Raw genomic sequence first — 17970 nt, forward strand, 5'->3', positions numbered from 1 at the left:
TCTTTAATTTTAAAATAAATCTTTGATTAATTTCTTTTTGAGAAATATATTCAACCTTACCTGTTACAAAAGGATAAGGTTTATTCGGTATGATTAAGAATAGTAGTTTATATAAAACCATTCCTGCATCATAAACACTTTATATTTTTACAGGGGCGTTATGGCTGCTGTCGTTTCCTCCGAGATGGCTATAAAACACCAAGAGAGGTTGGGTTTGCTGAAACTTTCTAAGCTTTATAATTTAAATAATAAATAACAATCTTATCTCAGTTTTACATGGACTGTGCCCAGCTTCCAAATAAACATTAAACATTGGAATATTATAAGATGTTAGTACAGATTTAGCAACAAATAAGCAGGGTCAAATAAACAGGGACAAGAGATCCCATTTTAAAATTTCAGTGCCATTGCTGGTATTTGTCTTGTTGAAATTAGGATTAAATAAAAGTTAGGTTTCTAGGAGAAATGGGTCGGAGCGCCTTCCTCATTCAAGGAGTTTGATTTCTTACTCAGGCAACAAAGGACAAATACTGAGAAATCTGTTGCCAGTTGCTTAGTAAAATCATAAAAATTCCATAACTGTATAGAATGCCATAATGCTAAACAATCACTGCTGTAATCAGTAGATAACAATTTATCTCCAATATTTTTTTCATGTGTTTCTGTAGCATTCACTCTCTGTGCCAGAAATGCCAATAAAACAGAGTTCAGTTGCTCTGCACTGAAATGTATTGAATAAAAGAATTCTTAATTTTGTTTGATGAAGCCCAAATAGGAAATTTTAATTCTTTTGGTGTATGTATATATGTACAGTATGCACTATATGTATGTATGGATGTATAGGAGGCAAATAAATTTAACAAACAGATATTATTGTTACATAACAGAAATTCATTCCCATATCCGATTCAGTTTATTCCAGAACCCATATGGACACTCATTTATAATATTCTTTCCTACCTCCAAATATTCCTTATTGATAATAGAATGATAGTGTAATAACATTCTGGGAGAGGCAGTTACAGCTTGGCAACTGCCTTGTGAATTAACGGTAAAACGTACTGTATGGTGGATTGAAGATAAGCAATATTATATATGGATCACACATATCAGAATCAGATTGGTCCTAATTGTAATTTATTTTACATTCTTCTGAAATGCTATGTTCAAAACTTGGGAAATCAAGCAGTCCATATTTGCACAGGCAAAGTATTTTTTTTAATCCCAGTGATTTTTTGTGTGTGTGCTCTGATTTCATTTCATTTTTCATTGAATCCTGGATGCTTTGAATTTTTCTGATTAAACTGTTAATCTTTCTAGTCTGTTTTATAGTTGTCCTCTGAGAGGTATTTGGTGTCTACAATTCTGGCATTCTGCAACTTTAATAATATGATTTTGAGGCAATCTTATATATTTCTAATAAATAATTTTAGTCAGTTTTATGAGTTGTTTATCTTACGTTGTATATACCACCTTGAGTCATGTGAATGGTTGGCATGAAAACGTTAAAGAAATAAATATATGTAGAACTTTAATATGAGAAAAGCATGGAGAATTTAGCCATGAAATATTTGAACCACTCAGTCTCACTAATTTAATTAAGATTAATTTATATTCATAGTAGGATAGAGATGCCAAATGAAAGATGCCAAATTGCATCTAGACAAAGATGTGAATTGGATCATGACTTTCAGCATATCTAGTTTTTAAAATATTTATAATTACATTTTTAATCATAATCAACAGCACAGAATTACCATTTCTATTCCTCCAGTGTTCCAGAAGATGATTTTCTAGCTTCTCCAGAGCTTTGCCTTTAGCCATCCAAACTTGCTTCCAGGAACTGAGAGCAGCTTTAGGAAAGGGAATGGGAGAGAGATGGGCATGATATCAAAATGGTGGAGTATAGGAAACCCCTGAGGCCACTGAGGCCTTTCCCCTTCTCAATGCAAGTATTCACATTGAGGCAACCACTAGGAATTACTGCCTAGCTTCCTCTTGAACACATCTGGAGAAGAAAAGCCACTCTCTAGGTCAGCGGTCCCCCCTGGCCAGCCACTCATGTGGCCCAATTCCTAATAGGCTATGGCCTAATAGTGGCTCGTGGCCTGGGGTTGGGGATCCCTGCTCTAGGTAAACATAAAGCAGTTGTTTTTTCTAATATTGATTCAGAACCTGCCAGCCTGTTATTTTCTATCTTGCACTTCAGAGCAATAGGGAACAGACAAAGGATGGTAGCAAGTGACACAAAATATATCACAATGTTGTGATGGAAACTCCGTTCCTGGCATATTTGCATGTGACATAGCAAAACTTGCATTATGATGTCACAATGGACATGTTATCGTTTTGAGGTGGCCACAGCTAGCTGCCATTCTTCTCAGAACAGGTTTTGACCCATTATTTGATGAATATGGTCATATCTTCCCTTCAGCCTTTTCATTTCAAAGCTAAACATTCGTTTAATCTCTTTTCCTAGTATCTAAATTTCTGATCATTCATATTCTTCATGAACAACAGGTATACTGATTCTTTTCCTGTTATTTTTAATGTATCCTGTTTATCTTGTTTATTTCCTATATTCAGAGTGCTAGGATATAGCCCTTAACTTAAAGTGCTGTAGAATAGATTCCACATGGCCGCACTCTTACTTCCTTCTAAAGTGAGATATTCTTCGCAGGATTTTTATCTCCAATCTTCACAGGATTAAATTGAAAGCTCCCTTGCTCAGGCTCACTGTGCATTGAAATAAGATTTATTATTCATTATAAGATGTAGCTTATTCTGTGTCAGCTGACATTCATTGGACTGTTGAGACCATGTTCCTACAAATCAAACCTGTCCTATTGACACAATTCACTTGCAGGATTATTTTTCTCTCACTTTATGCATATTATTCTTTCTCTTTCCAGACTTCTTGGAATTAGAACATAGATGACTAGACCTCCAGAATTCCCAGTTTCTTGGTGTTCTTCAAAGGCTTGATTACTTTACATATAAATGTAGCGTGAAAATTCCATCGGGAATTTAGAAGTCAATAGGATGTTAATATTAATAGTGGCAGAATATTTTCTGCAATAAAGTGAAATGGTAACAATAAACTATGCAATTACTATATTTCTAGGATCCAAACAGATTACATTATGATCCTGCTGAGCTCAAGTTATTTGAGAACATAGAATGTGAATGGCCTGTATTCTGGACATATTTTCTAATTGATGGAGTGTTCAATGATGACAGAATTCAGGTGGGTAAAATAAAATATTTTGGATCAACTTTAGGGTTTGGTGTATTGCTGCCAGAATTTTTCTGGATGAAGGGATAGTAGAAGGATGGGATATAAATATGTGTGTGTGCATGTGCATGCGTACACACACAAAGATACACTATTTCTACTCCTGCACTCTACTCCGCACTACACACCTGCAGTGAGACCAGGTTTGGTCTTTATGCTGGAAAAGAGTTGATTTAAGTGGTCTAGTCTAAAAAAAATCAAGAGAAATCCTCTGCAAGTGAAAAAAATATTAACACATTAGGCAGCAGAAACCTCAATCTCAACTCTTGCCCGGAGTTTCTAAATGCAGCAAGCCTAAATGTCACCTTCATCTTACTCTGAAAAGCTTCTTACCTTGTTTTGTTGCAAAGCCAGACCCTTTTGCTCTCTTAAATCTGCTCTCTGGCTCAACATTGGTGAGGGCTTATAAAGTCAAAGCAATCTTCTTTGATAACCAACAGGTCAACATTCTCATTACTAGAATGTGCTCAGGAGAATAAGGTTGTTTCTGCACTGTTTAGGTCCCCCCCCCCTCTTTTATTTGAGCACATTTGTCTGACTATCTCACCATTTTCTTTTCCTTTTGTTCACTTTGTTTCCCTTTTGTCTCCTAGAAATTGGAGCCTGCGTTGTAAAAATCTTTTGTATTTCCCAGGTGCAGGAATACAGAGAAGCTTTGGAAGGGATCCTTATTAGAAAAAAGAATGGAATTCTTCTGATGCCAGAACTGTATGCAGTCCCTCCAGATAAGGTTTTCCTACCAAACTGCCTTAATCTGGAAAGAATTCGCTTATGACATAAAATGCTGTTTCCTGATTTGTAGATAGGTTATACATAATCTCTCCATAAATCTGATCCAAAGTTATCTCATTAACTTTTGTGGATATAACAGAGATGAAGCCCCACTGCAGTTTGTGGCTTTGAATAATTTTGCCCTCAAAATAACTGTTTTTCCCCTACTGAATATGAGCCTGAATATCATATGCTCTCTATTAAATTGGGAGGGGGGAGAGGAATCTGTGGCTAGATTAACTTTTCCATAGATAGTGTATTTTATACTCTATACCAAATAACATTTCCATGTTGTTTCTTTGTTCACTTATTTGAAGCAAAGATTATAACCTTGAAGAATATTTTAAAAGTACTTTTCAATAGAGTGTTGTGCTGTAAACCTAGTTTTTTACAGGTGTCCAGTCAAAAACCTGCTTGCAATTGCCAAATAAACTCTTGCTAAAAGAGAAGAGACTTTTTAGATTTTAGTCACTGAGATCTCAAGTTGTGAATAAATTCACATGAATCAGTGCTCATTCACTGTTTGGTTTTCCAGGTGAGTGAAGAGTATGAAAGTCCTCACACGGTGGATCGTGTTCCAGCAGGGAAACTTCCTCATCTTTGGGGCCAGTCATTATATATACTTTCTGCCCTCCTAGTAGAGGTAAGTCCTCTTTTATACAATTTGTCTGGGGTTTTTTGTAAAGCTCCTTTTCATTCTATCTGTTTTCCAAAACTTTCTTCCCCCTTTGTCCTTTTTTTGCCCTTTTTTTAGGCATGTCTGCAAGTGAGTCAAAATGGCAGGCATGACCACAGATTGATATCCCACCCTTTTCTTCATGCATAAAATGTTCATATCTGCCATTTTGCCTCCCTTTGCCCCTCTCATTTCAGAGACCTCTGCTCCTTCCGCAGTCAGCAGGCTAAAATATTTCTATAGGTTGGAATTGCTTATTAAGGACTTTTGAAAACAGGCCAAGGGCCTTATCCATCAAGTTGAAAATTGTACATAGTTTACTGGACACCTGATCTAGTTCTTAATGAATTTGTTATATTTCTGAAGTTCCCATGCTAGTTGTTAACACTATTATCACCACTGAAATCTAATTTATTCCTTTCTTTCGTTTTAGGGATTTTTGGCTACGGGTGAAATTGATCCATTAAACAGAAGGTTTTCAACCGCTTTTAAGCCTGATGTGGTTGTTCAAGGTTGGTGATTATCCATGTGAATATCCATTTTTAACTCCGTAGAGAAAGGTGGAGAGGGAAGTGAAATAAATAATAGAAGGCTGTCGCTTCTACCCATGAAGTGTTCTAACAGATGTATAGAAGGGTAGTGGCTACTAGCAAGACATGTCACTAAGTCTTAGGTGGTTGCTGAGATAAGTGCTGCTGCAGTTCAGCTATCAAAATGTGTGACAATTATATTTTCCTAATTATTACACTCTCTGTATTTATTGATTCTTCATGGCATCCACATGTCAGGTTCTTAACTGTTCCTTTTAGTAGATATTTCAGAACACTATGGGGTAGTTCTCAACTTACGACCACAATTAAGCCCAAAATTTATGTTGTTAAGTGAGACATTAAAGTGAATTTTGTCCCATTTTATGAACTTTCTTGCCATAGTTGTTAAGTGAATCATTGCAGTTGATAAGTTAGTAACCTGATTGTTAAGTGAATCTGGCTGCCCCATTGACTTTGCTTATCTGAAGGTTGCAAAAGGTGATCACATGAACCTGAGATGCTGCAATGGTCTTAAGTATGAAACCTGGATGAGCAGAACTTTTGGATGCTGTCACTCTGTTGGGAAAAATATAGAAAGAAAAATGTGGAATTCTTTCATAGGGACATATATTCCCTAAACCATAGCACTGAATTAAACTATATTTTAAAGGAAATTATTTTTTATCAAATACAAAAAGATATTCTTAAAGAGTCATCATCAACTTACTTTGATCATAGTTTTTAAAATGTACTTTTAGCAATTTTATGTCACCTCATTCCAAGAATCACTTCATTGTAGCTCAAATGGTAGTTTAAGTCATCAGTAGAAATAAAGTTTGAAACGCTTTACTGTTTATTAAATTAAGCTGGGGTCAGAGCTGTTTCTTAGTACTAATTATGAAATTCAATCACGTTATGATGTACCTTCCCAAATCCCTGAGTCAGCAAATCCATATGTATAGCAATTAATCATAGTCATTAATAATATTTAGAATTCAGGTTGAACCTAAATTGTTTAGAAATGCCTATTATTTTGATCTTTTTTCAAATATTGGGGGAAAATATTTAGAAGTCTTTTTATACCACACCTTTGTTTTATTGACTTTGTAAAGTGAATTCTGGATTGAAGCTGCAGAGAATAAGGACAAAAATGGGTATCAGTCTGATAAAAAATGGCTACTACTTGTAGCTAGTTTGGTTATAAAACGGCTTCCTAAGGATTTGGAAAAGGCATTTCAGATCTTGTACTAGCTACTGTTCATTAAAGTAGCCTGATCTCTCTCAGATTTAGACATGGGATTGAAAGAAGGTATTGCTCCTTTTAAAGTTATTATAGTTTTAATGAATGAATTCCTTACAGTAACAGCAGCTGCTTGTTTTCAAGCTTGTACAAAAGTCAGGGGAAAAAATCAGGCTGTTTTGACATATAGCAGAGTCAGGGTTATAGGACCAAGATATAGTCACAACCGCCTAGTCACAGATTTTCCTGCTTGTATGTGGTGCAGTGCCAATGCAAAGACAAAAGGAGCAGGGCTTCACTCAGTTGTATAATGGAATTGCCTTCTGGGAAATTTTTAAGCCCACTTTTTCAGATGTTGCTATTGCATAATTTTTAATATCTATGTATCAGTGGTGGGTTGCCCCCAGTTCAGACTGATTCTATAGAACCAGTAGTAAAACCGGAGGGAGGCTCCGCCCACCGACCCTGACATCATCAGAACGCTTCTGCTCATGCCCACCCCTGCTATGTATTGCAAAATTTTGGAAAAGGTGAGGTGCTGTACAGGATTGTGATTTGTGAAGCCCCTTTCCTTGAAATATTAAAGCAGCTGCATTCTTGGATGCTTAAACAACTTTGGCAAAATGTATCCCTGACTGTGCCTGCAGGTGTCTATTTGCATTACTGGCTGTGCTATACATGAAGTTATCTGGGTACACCAGGGGTGGGTTCTACTTACCTTTACTACCGGTTTGCAACAGGGCCACGCGTGCGCGCACGCTTCACTCCCATGCGCACGCACTCTTCTGTGCATGTGCAGAAGCATTCTGATGACGTCAGGGTCAGTGGGCGGAGCCTCCCTCCAGTTTTACTACCGGTTCTATAGAACCAGTCCGAACCGGGGGCAACCCACCACAGGGGTACACACATGCACATGTAAAGAACCAGAGACAACCTTATAGCAGCTAAAAATAGAGAAGAGGCGCTGTGCCTATTCTAGCATGCTTTATAATAAGACCATGCTTAGTAGAAACCTAGTAAAGTATCATTCTAATAGGCAATCATCTCCATTTATTTGAACTAGTCCAACACTTATTCAGTGTCTTTTTTTCACTGAAGATCCTCTTTGATTGTACTCTGTTCACAGAAAAGCAAAAATAATTGTCATCCTTGATTGTGGTTCTTCATTTTGTTTTATGAATAGTAACCGTTCTAGCAGAAACAAATGAAATTAAGAAACTCTTACGACATAATGGAATTAATGTACAAAGTATTGTTGACCTAAGTCCCACCAGAGTGCAGCCATCTCGGATTCTGAGTAATCTTTACGCTAAACTTGGTAAGTGCTATTAAAAAAAAATAACTGAGTAATCTTATTGGACTTTTCCAGCATTATGCCATTGAAACATTTTTAATAAATTTTAATGAGTGTTTTTCAGTAAGGTATTTAAAAAATACTGGCAGCCAGTATTGGTTTATAAAGTGCAGTTTTCAATGTAAGAAGTACAATTTTTTAGGATTCCAAAATCCAATTGTACTCTCATATTAAAGGAATTATTACATTATGAGCCAGGGTGGTGCAGTGATTAGAATGCAGTACTGCAGGCTATTTCTGCTGATGGCCATCTGACTGCAGTTCGCTAGTTTGATTCTCACTGGCTCAAGGTTGACTCAGCCTTCCATCCTTCTGAGGTCAGTAAAATGAGGATCCAGATTGTTGGGGGCAATATGCTGACTTTGTAAACCGCTTAGAGAGGGCTGTAAAGCAGTATATAAGTCTATATAAGTGCTATTGCTATTCCCTGTGATAATAAATGTGTTTCTTTTGTATTGTTAAAAAAGCAGGATTCACCCATCATGGTAAGCTATGATATAGTTTGTCTGATTTTGGATTGGCACCAGTGGTGGGGAAGGGGCAGTCCAACAAGTTTAGAATGACAAAAGAGGCAATGTGGAATGACAATGCAAGACTCACCTCTTTTCTAGATGTACTGTAATGTCTCTTCTGATCCAATACCTGGATGTTGCTTTATTATTCTTACAAAAATAGCAATTTCTACAGCTTCTGCTTTATATTTAGCATTCCATGGTTTAACACAAAAATGATCTTCCTGTAGGGTAGATGTCAAGCATCTTTTTGTGGTTCCCAAGGCACTCTTGGAATGCACGGGGACAACATTGTCAGACTGGTTTCTTTTCAAGATTGGAATGTAGTTAAGACACAATTGGGTTGCCTTAACTTCTTACCTCTTACAAAAAATTGGCTATTTTGCCCCATATTGATTGGAAGTCTTGTGCTTTTTCAAAAGTCAAATGGACTTTGTTTTTTTCTTGAGGAAGATGCTTCACTTCTCATCCAAGAAGCTTTTTCAGTTCTGACTGAGAATCTCCATAAACATACTGAGTGATAGTTTACAGTTATATTGGAAGAGTTCCTTTTGAGTTAAGAAATATACACTAATTCCATTTCTAGTCCCCCCAGCAATGGCAGCATCTATGCCACCATGGTTGATTTAAAGTGATGAACTGTTGGATGAACTGTTGATTAACATCTGCAGAGGAGACTACTAGGAAATTTGAGGGATACAGTATATGCTGGGCTGGACAAACACTTCTCTACTGTTGCCGAGAAAACTGTTAGGAGTTGAGCTCCAGGTGCCTTTACTATATAATCTCACAATTATTCTATACAATTCAGCACTAGGTAATCTCTCATGGCAGTGTTGATTTCAGCTGATAATTTTCAGCAAATTAGAGAAATTGTAACTCAATGTTTCTCAATCTTAGCAACTTTAAGATGTGTGGATTTCAATTCCCTAGCCAACATGCTAGAAGTTTGAGAGTTGGAGCACAGACAGTTTTCAAGGTTGAGAAGCATTACTTGTAAAGTAAACCACAATTAAAGTATAGCTTAGCATCCATCTTTTTCTAACATATCCCCAGCTGTGAAGGATACAGCCAAACCTGCTTAAAGTACCAGAATATAGAGATGAAATTTAGTTTGAATTGCATAACAATATACAATATACTGAGTCCATCTATGACAAGAGATGGGCAGTTCTAAAATGTGAATGTGATAAATACAAGTAGATACTAAATATTAGCTTTGGGATGTTTTTTCTTTGCTTCATTTAGGGCGTAACAAGAACATGAAGCTGAGTGGGAGGCCTTATCGGCATATTGGTGTCCTAGGAACATCCAAATTATATATCATAAGAAACCAAATATTTACTTTTACCCCTCAGGTAATTTTGCAAATATCAACAAGAACATTGGCTCCATCCTATTTCTCTACTCTAGTTGCTTTTGGAACTGATATTACAAAGGTTGAACTGATAAAAATCTTTGTTTAAGCTGTTTAGACCTGTGTAGAGGAGAACAAAGTAGAATTACTGTGAAACTTTAACTTCCCCTTTATAGAATCCTCATCTAACCAATGGCACAAATCTAAAGTGAATAATAAATTAATACTACGTAAATTTTGTTGTTTGCTCTTGTGCTGCAGATTAAAAATTAGTGGAAAGTTTGTGAATAAGGCTTAGAAATAGGTAATCCTCCTCTTATTTGATGAATAATTTCAGTTTTATTTATTAGCATTTATGATATAATCTGGCCTGACAAGTGATTCTGGTTTGTGCATTAGGTATCAGGCTGTTATCACCATTAACCAAAAAGAATAAAATGCTTTTACTTTTTTGCCAACTTTTAATGCAAAACTATGGTAAAGATAAAGTAAAGAGTAATAAAATGAACAGAATTAAATAATTTATACTTTGATGTATCCTGCGCTTATATTTTGACTAATAAATATGGAGAAGTATCAAGAATACGTCTTCTGTTTATAATTTATGAATGTTACACTTTATAGATTTTCTATATAGTATGCTCTAGTACAACCTTGCCAAATATTTAAAATTTTATGATCATCTTAGAAATTTCATGAAGTGGTTTACTTAAAACTAATACAACCATCAATAACACTATGCTAAGCAGATAATCCCAACAAGTTCAGGTAATGTGGGCATACTTCATGTAATCTTGTACCTTATTTCTGGCTCCTAAGTATCTAAAGATCATTGTTTTGAAATTATTTATTTATATTTATAAATATTTATATTTCAGGCCAGTTTAGAGACTATTTTAAATTGAGAAGCTAATGGTTTGTATAATAGATAACTCCTAGTTCCATTCCTAAAATTCTTAAACCCTCATGAACATGAGCGACCCTCAAAACTAAAGTGGAGTTTTGGAATGCCTTCCAGGTTTCAGTATCCCATTAGAAGTAGTTCATATGTATCGCTCAAACGTTTCTCCATCTTCACTTAAGATTTACCTAGAAATAGGAAGATTTTGAGGAATTCCGGTCCCAAATTCTAATCCTTGTAGATTTACTATTAGACTATAATCCAAATGTTGATTTTACAGAATAACATAATTGGAAGGGACCTTGAAGGTCTTCTAATCCAATTACTGATCTTATTGTGGTAACTAGTATCAAAATTATCTTCAGGGAGAATTCCATATAAAAGGCAGTGGACCAATTGTGAAGTTATCAAACGTTGAATGCTTATAATTAGGCCATTGATGTTTAACTAAAGCATTCTGGGCTGAATTGATGAAAGCTGTGACAGAGGCCATACATTTTATAGCTATCAAAGTTACTGTTGAGAAGGGATTTCCTAAACCAGTCATATAAGCCTGAAGCTAATATATACTCTGTCCAGCAGTGTTGGAGTAGTAATCCAACACATCTGGAAGACATCAGATTTGGGATTCCAACTGTAAATGCATAATATTTTTAATTTGAATTTCCTTGTAGTTTACGGATCAACATCACTTCTACTTGGCTTTAGACAATCGGATGATTGTGGAGATGCTACGAACTGAGTTGGCTTATCTAACTTCCTGTTGGCGAATGACTGGAAGACCAACTCTTACTTTCCCAATCACCAGTACAATGCTTGGTCAGTAAGAAAACTTATTTGGTATTTTTATAAAAGTTTAAACTCATATAATATGTAATATTAGCATTTTGATTTCAAGTGCCCTGCTTGATACCAACAGGAAGACACAAAGTAATGAATTATTATCTTTGGAAATGTTGGTTTACTATTGAAAATAAATTCAATTTTGTTATGGATTGCTCTTAGCCTGGCTTTCTTAAGAAGAAACAGTTTAAAACAGAATTCACAGAAATAAAATACTCATTGCCAATAATTTAGCATAATCCTGTGTAAAGTGACATTGTCTCCTTGACAAAGGACTGGGAAAACAGGATTTTCTTCATCAAAAGCAAAGAGGCAATATGATTTGCTTTAATAAAAGACTTTGTTACCTTAAAATATTCTCTTATCTCTGGTACTGGAAAAGTTTGAAAAAGCATTTGCACATTTACTGATTTCACAACATTTTACGTGGGAGAAGACCCGAATAACCAAAGACATACCTATATATATATATATATATATATATATATATATATATATATATATATATATATATATATATATATGTCTAATATATATATATCTTTGGTTATTCGGGTTTTCTCCCGCGTAAAATTGGAGGTGTCTTGGCTTAGCCAGCTGCGATCTCACATTGCTCCTGGAAGCACGAAGCCGAGAACACCAGCCTGAAGATGACAAATGAGACTTCGTCGAAACGTCGCCAAAACACTTCCAATTTTACGTGGGAGAAGACCCGAATAACCAAAGACCTACATACAAACACCCGCGAAAACCTGAGAAAACAAATATATATATATATATATATATATATATATATATATATATATATATATATATATATATATATAAAATATGTTTCTGTATGGTAAATAAAAATACTTACAAATCGCATATTGCTGTTTTTCTTCATCTGTGAAGGGAAGACTCAAAATGATAGACAATATAGTTTAGATGTTGCTTAAACCAAAATTTTTCATACTGGATTTTCTTTTTAAGTGAATCATGCCCTTGATCTGATGTCTCCCTGCCTGGAGGCCGTGCGGGTCTGGATGGGGAGGAACAGGCTCAGACTCAACCTCTCCAAGACTGAGTGGCTGTGGCTTCCAGCGTCCCGATATAGTCAGCAGGTGCCATCGCTGACTATTGGGGGTGAATCTTTGCTCCTCACAGAGAGGGCTCGCAATCTGGGTGTCCTCCTGGATGCACGGCTGTCTTTAGAAGAGCATATGACGGCCGTGGCCAGGGGGGCCTTTTATCAGGTTCGCCTGATTCGCCAGTTGCAACCCTTTCTGGACTGGGACGCCTTGCGCACGGTCACTCACGCCCTTGTCACCTCCCGGCTGGACTATTCTAATGCTCTCTACATGGGGCTCTCCTTGAAGAGCACTCGGAGGCTCCAACTGGTCCAGAATGCGGCCGCGCGGGTGGTTATGGGCGCAACTTGCTGTGCCCATGTGACACCCCTCCTGCGCAAGCTGCACTGGCTCCCAGTGGTCTTCCGGGTGCGCTTCAAGTTGCTGGTTACCACCTTTAAAGCGCTCCATGGCATAGGACCCAGGTATCTTCGAGACCGACTTCTGCCACCAATAGCCTCCCACTGGCCAGTTCGCTCCCACAGAGAGGGTCTCCTCAGGGTGCCATCGACCAAGTTATGTCGGCTGGCGACACCCAGGGGGAGGGTGGGAGCCCCAGCCCTGTGGAATGAACTGCCCCCGGAAATACGTAAGATCCCCGACCTCCGGGTATTTCGCTGTGCACTGAAGACCCTGTTGTTCTGCCAGGCCGGGCTATCGACATGATAATTTTAAATTGGGGTATTTTAAATTTCTGGGGTTTTAAACGGAGCCAAATTTATTTAATAATTTTAAATTTTAAATTGCTGTTTGTCTTGTGTTTTTAAATAAGCTGTACACCGCCCTGAGTCCTTCGGGAGAAGGGTGGTATAGAAATAAAATTATTATTATTATTATTATTATTATTATTATTATTATTATTATTATTATTATTATTATTATTATTATTATTATTGAAAGATATTTCTCCAAAATACGTGTAAGTATTGGTTTGTTGGTTTATTTATTTTAGTTGATGATGGGACTGATATTGATTCTGCAATTCTTGCTACCATAAGAAAGCTTGGGGATGGATATTTTGGAGGAGCAAGGTGAGCATTATGTGCATTACAAATAGCTGCGACAGTTCCTTTTTCCTATTTTTGATTATTGGATAAAACTTTTCTGTCTAATGCTTTTTCTGATTTGATGTTACCGTACAATTTGTATAAATGTTGGATTGTTTGTATTTACATTTGCTACTTTAGTGTTCAGTATATTCAGGGTGGGATTCAAATATTTTAGCAACCTGTTCTCTTCCCGGTTGCTGGGTGGGCGTGGCCATGATGGGTGTGGCCTACCGGGCCTTTTGCACCATGGCAGGGGGTCATTTTCGACCTCCCCTGGCTCTGGAGGATTTCCTCGAGCCTCCGGGAGTGCGAAAGCAGCCTCCCCCGGACTCTGGAGGCCTTCCGTTGGCCGTAAACAGACCCATTTTGGGACTTCTGGAACTTCTGGGAGGCCTATTTTTCGCCCTCTCCAGGCTCCAGAGCCTCTCCTCAAGCCTCCAGGAGGGCGAAAATGGCCTCCCCTGGGCTCCGGAGGTCCTCCACAGGCCAGAAACGGACTTGTTTCCAGACTTCTGAAACTTCCGGGAGGCCCATTTTTCACCCTCCCAGAGCCTCTGTGCGGATGCTGCACTTGCCTGGCATCCAAAATGGGCTTCATGAAGACTCCTGGGAGGAGGGAGGGGGGTGGGGCCAGCTAATCCTTGCAACTATAGGTTCAGCAAACCAGATGTAAAATTAGCATCCAGTTTGCTCGAGCTGGTCCACGGCCAGCTGAATCCCACCTCTGAGTATATTTTAAAATACTTTTTAAGTTTCAGAAATTCAGTTATACTGAATTTAAGAGGTTAATGAATAAATTAGGCTGCCGGTCTGATATGAAGTTTGGAAGTATAAGTTAATGCAATGTCACAAATTAGATGACGCTACAAAGTACAAAAAGAAGATGCGATGATGATGGCATCTTTATTTTCCTGAGCATCTGGCTATGGAACAGTATATCTTAATGATTGTTAATCTATCATGATATTATGTGATTACTTGTGAAAAACCCATTTATTTATCAATTGTTGAACAGTGTGGTACTTAGGAATCCCTTTTCAACAGTATGCATATATGTATATATGTGTGTACCTGCATGTGTCTGTGTGTTTGTATGTGTACATGTGTGTGTGTGTGTGTGTGTGTGTATAACAAATACCTATTCTTTCTCTTCAATTCTTTTCCCAGAGTGAAGTTGGGCAAACTTTCGGACTTTCTGACCACTTCATTCTATACAAACCTAAGCTTCTTGGATCCTGATTGTGACAGCAAGCTGTTTGATGATGAGAGTGAAGGTTACTCTAGCCCTGAAAGTGGCTATGAACTAGAAGATTATGCAGACTTCTGTGATAAGGGTAATGATGTCTTTTCATTTTATTTGAGCAGTATATCTATGTATAGAAATTGCAAATAGTAATCAAGAGCAATTTTGGTCACATTTGATGAACACATCCTTTCTGGATATGTAGTCACAGTAATCATGCCTTAGTGAGTATTTTAACATGCTTTAAATTGAGATTATGTGGATGAGTGTTCAGGAGCTATAGTAAGTACAAAATGCATACACTGGATTGTTTTCTGATATGAGTTTGTTGACTATATTATGTTAATAAACTCAATTTATTTCTGACTATAATTCAAGAGTTGTTCCTAATTTATAAATCCTCAGATGGTTTGGAGAAAGATAATATCCCTAAATCCCCCTCCCCCCAATCTATCAAATGAATCTGTAACCAAGATCTACTTGAAATGATCAAGAAAGGCTTTATTAGTGGAAAGATGGAAAAAGCTATCTCTAGGATATCAGTGGAAAAATCTTTCTGAGGAAACCATAGTGGTGGCCAGAGGTGGCACGCAGCACCCTCTCTGATGGCATGCAAGCCGTCACCCCAGTTCAGCTCTGCTGTGCATGCGTGCACGCCTCCCACCAACCAGCTGGTCTTCAGGTCTCTGCATCCGATGCGCAGGGGATGGGGGGCATGCGCGGGGGCCACACGCACATTGCATTTTGGGGGGTTGTCCACGTGCGCATTCATGTGCAGGTGCAGGTGCTTTGGGCACTCAGTCCGGAAAAAGTTAGCCATCACTGACATAGAGGTTCTTTCATTTCATTTTAAAAGAGAAGATAAAACGGTGTATATGAATTATACTATAATTACTTCAATTCTTTGTTATTTTAAAATATTTTTTTTCTGTTTAATTTTTTTCAAGCTTTGTTAAAAATTTAAATTAAATCCATGCCAAGCCAAAAGGCAATTTTGAAATAATTTGATAGGTATTATTAATAAAAAGGGAAAAGCTAAAAAAACAATATCAGAAAATACATTTCAGCATGTACACTTGTGTAGTTTGTTCAAAGTTGCTTAAGTTGTTTAACTGCAGAGAGACTGGTTGTCTGGATATTCTAAAAGGAAATTAGGGACTTAATGGATAGCAGAATAGTTGAAGAAGCTATTTATGAAAAACTGAGGCTGGAAGACTTAGAAAAATATAAAAATATTAAATATTGAGAGTATACACAATCACTAATTTTATCATCTTATGTCTGTATTCATAGAGCCTGAAGATTTATTTATTTATTAAATTTATATGCCATCAATCTCCTCGATAAGGCGACTCAAATCAGAATGCTACATAGAACAAAAGTTCTTGCCTTCCTCAAAGCATGTACATGAAGTTCATGAGTTACAACAGTTCATTTAGTGACTGTTTGAAGTTACAACAGCACTGAAAAATACGACTTATGACCTTTTACACACCTATGACTGTTGCAGCATCCCTGTAACCATGTGATCAAAATTTGGACACTTGACAACTAATTCAAAGTTACGATTATTGTAATGTCTTGATTACCTTTTGCGACCTTCTGACATTTGATTACCTTTTGATCATTTGATTACCTTTTGTAATTACTTTTTGACAAGAAAAGTCAATTGGGAAGCCAGATCCACTTAACAATTGTGTTACTAACTTAACAACTGACATGATTCACTTAACAACTGTGACACTTAACAAATGTCTCGCTTAGCAATAGTAATTTTGGGCTCAATTTTGATTGTAAGTCAAAGACTTCCTGTATATGACAAAATATAAGATTAATTGGATGAATGCATAAGGGCTTTAATTCAAACAGCTTTTCTTTGAATGTTTCTTGACAGAAAGCCAGGATGAACTGGACCAGTACATAAACAGCATGTTACAGAGTACTGCTCTGAAATCATACTTGCCTCCACTCAGAAAAGGGACAAGCTCATCCTATGTGTTCAGTGCTGCTCATTCTACTAGAGAAATACTATTAATCATGGCCAAGGCTAAGGGACTGGATGTTCCAAGTAAGTTTTTATAACACTTTAAATCTATGCTATTTAACAGATGGAATGCCTATAAATGCTGACATCTTGCTACTGCAAAAATCTGTCATCTCACATGAAATATACTTATTTTAGTAAGATTAGAGCACATTTTACAAAAAATGAGGCTTTATTTTCAGGTATCTGTAGAAATAGTTAATAGAACAAACACTATCATGGTACATACCTATCTGGAAATTTGCCCAGTTGGTCACAAATTGTTAAAAAAAAGTATCACTTTTAAGTACCGACAGACATAAGAATCCAACATTTGGTGAGTTCTGTATTCACTGATAAATAGAACAGGTTGTGAATCATGTTATTTTAAGCAACAAAATACAGGTAGTCCTCAACTTACAACCACAATTGAGTCCAACATTTATGTATTTCTTTTTTTAAAAAAAAACAACAAGTTTTATTAGAATTTTTCTTTCATCATACATATTTTATGAACAATGTGTTGACCAGGTCACATCTTATACATATAAATTCTTGTTTTTTATAGTCTATTCCAATCTTCCTGCTTTTACCATAATCATCCCTTTTATATAATTCTTTATCACAAATTCACCATTTTTCACCATATCTTGTTATGGTGTTATTTGTTGTTATTTCATCTCTTTTTTTTCCCTCCCAAGTACATTTTACATATTTCCAATTTCGGCCATAATATTCTTTTTCCATATTTCTTTACTTTATCTTAATCTCTTTTTAATACATAATACATAAACAGTATCACTATCCGCCCTTCAATTCCTAATTTCTTACAATAACATCAATTAATTATCTTATTTCTCCATTTGCAAAATATATTTCTCAAAATCCCCATCCCACTTTTTAACTATAGACAATATACTGTATATCATCATATTCAATTCTTACATTGAAACTCTTTAACTTAATTAACCATCCACATTTTATCTTAATCTCTTCTTAATAAATAATACATAATCAGTATCACTATCCGCCCTTAATTCCTAATTGCTTACAATAACATCAAT

The 17970-nt window shown here is 36.5% G+C and overlaps 1 protein-coding gene and 1 long non-coding RNA gene across 29 annotated transcripts in view; one reads left to right on the top strand and one right to left on the bottom strand.

The window, feature by feature from the left end:
- The window catches only part of PHKA2 (phosphorylase kinase regulatory subunit alpha 2), a 238320-nt gene that overhangs the window by 95974 nt on the left and 124376 nt on the right, over positions 1-17970 (top strand). For 23 of the 28 annotated variants that reach the window (XM_034434190.3, XM_034434258.3, XM_034434276.3 and 20 more), the window contains 11 exons: positions 154-207; positions 3125-3247; positions 3930-4025; positions 4602-4709; positions 5176-5254; positions 7696-7830; positions 9627-9736; positions 11311-11455; positions 13544-13622; positions 14808-14974; positions 16778-16951. In XM_034434190.3, coding sequence (XP_034290081.1) covers positions 154-207; positions 3125-3247; positions 3930-4025; positions 4602-4709; positions 5176-5254; positions 7696-7830; positions 9627-9736; positions 11311-11455; positions 13544-13622; positions 14808-14974; positions 16778-16951 — 1270 coding nt within the window. The remainder of the gene's footprint in view (positions 1-153; positions 208-3124; positions 3248-3929; positions 4026-4601; positions 4710-5175; positions 5255-7695; positions 7831-9626; positions 9737-11310; positions 11456-13543; positions 13623-14807; positions 14975-16777; positions 16952-17970) is intronic. The other 5 variants (XM_034434267.3, XM_087871387.1, XM_087871388.1 and 2 more) reach the window with 1 other exon arrangement.
- LOC148113477 (uncharacterized) lies at positions 31-2289 on the bottom strand. Its single transcript, XR_015728259.1, has 2 exons — positions 2176-2289; positions 31-1853 (listed from the first exon to the last, which is right to left on the bottom strand). It is a non-coding gene; the product is annotated as an uncharacterized LOC148113477 (long non-coding RNA).

Source organism: Pantherophis guttatus, chromosome 5 (genome assembly GCF_059756535.1).
Source record: "Pantherophis guttatus breed Tessera chromosome 5, ASM5975653v1, whole genome shotgun sequence".
NCBI lineage: Eukaryota > Metazoa > Chordata > Lepidosauria > Squamata > Colubridae > Pantherophis > Pantherophis guttatus.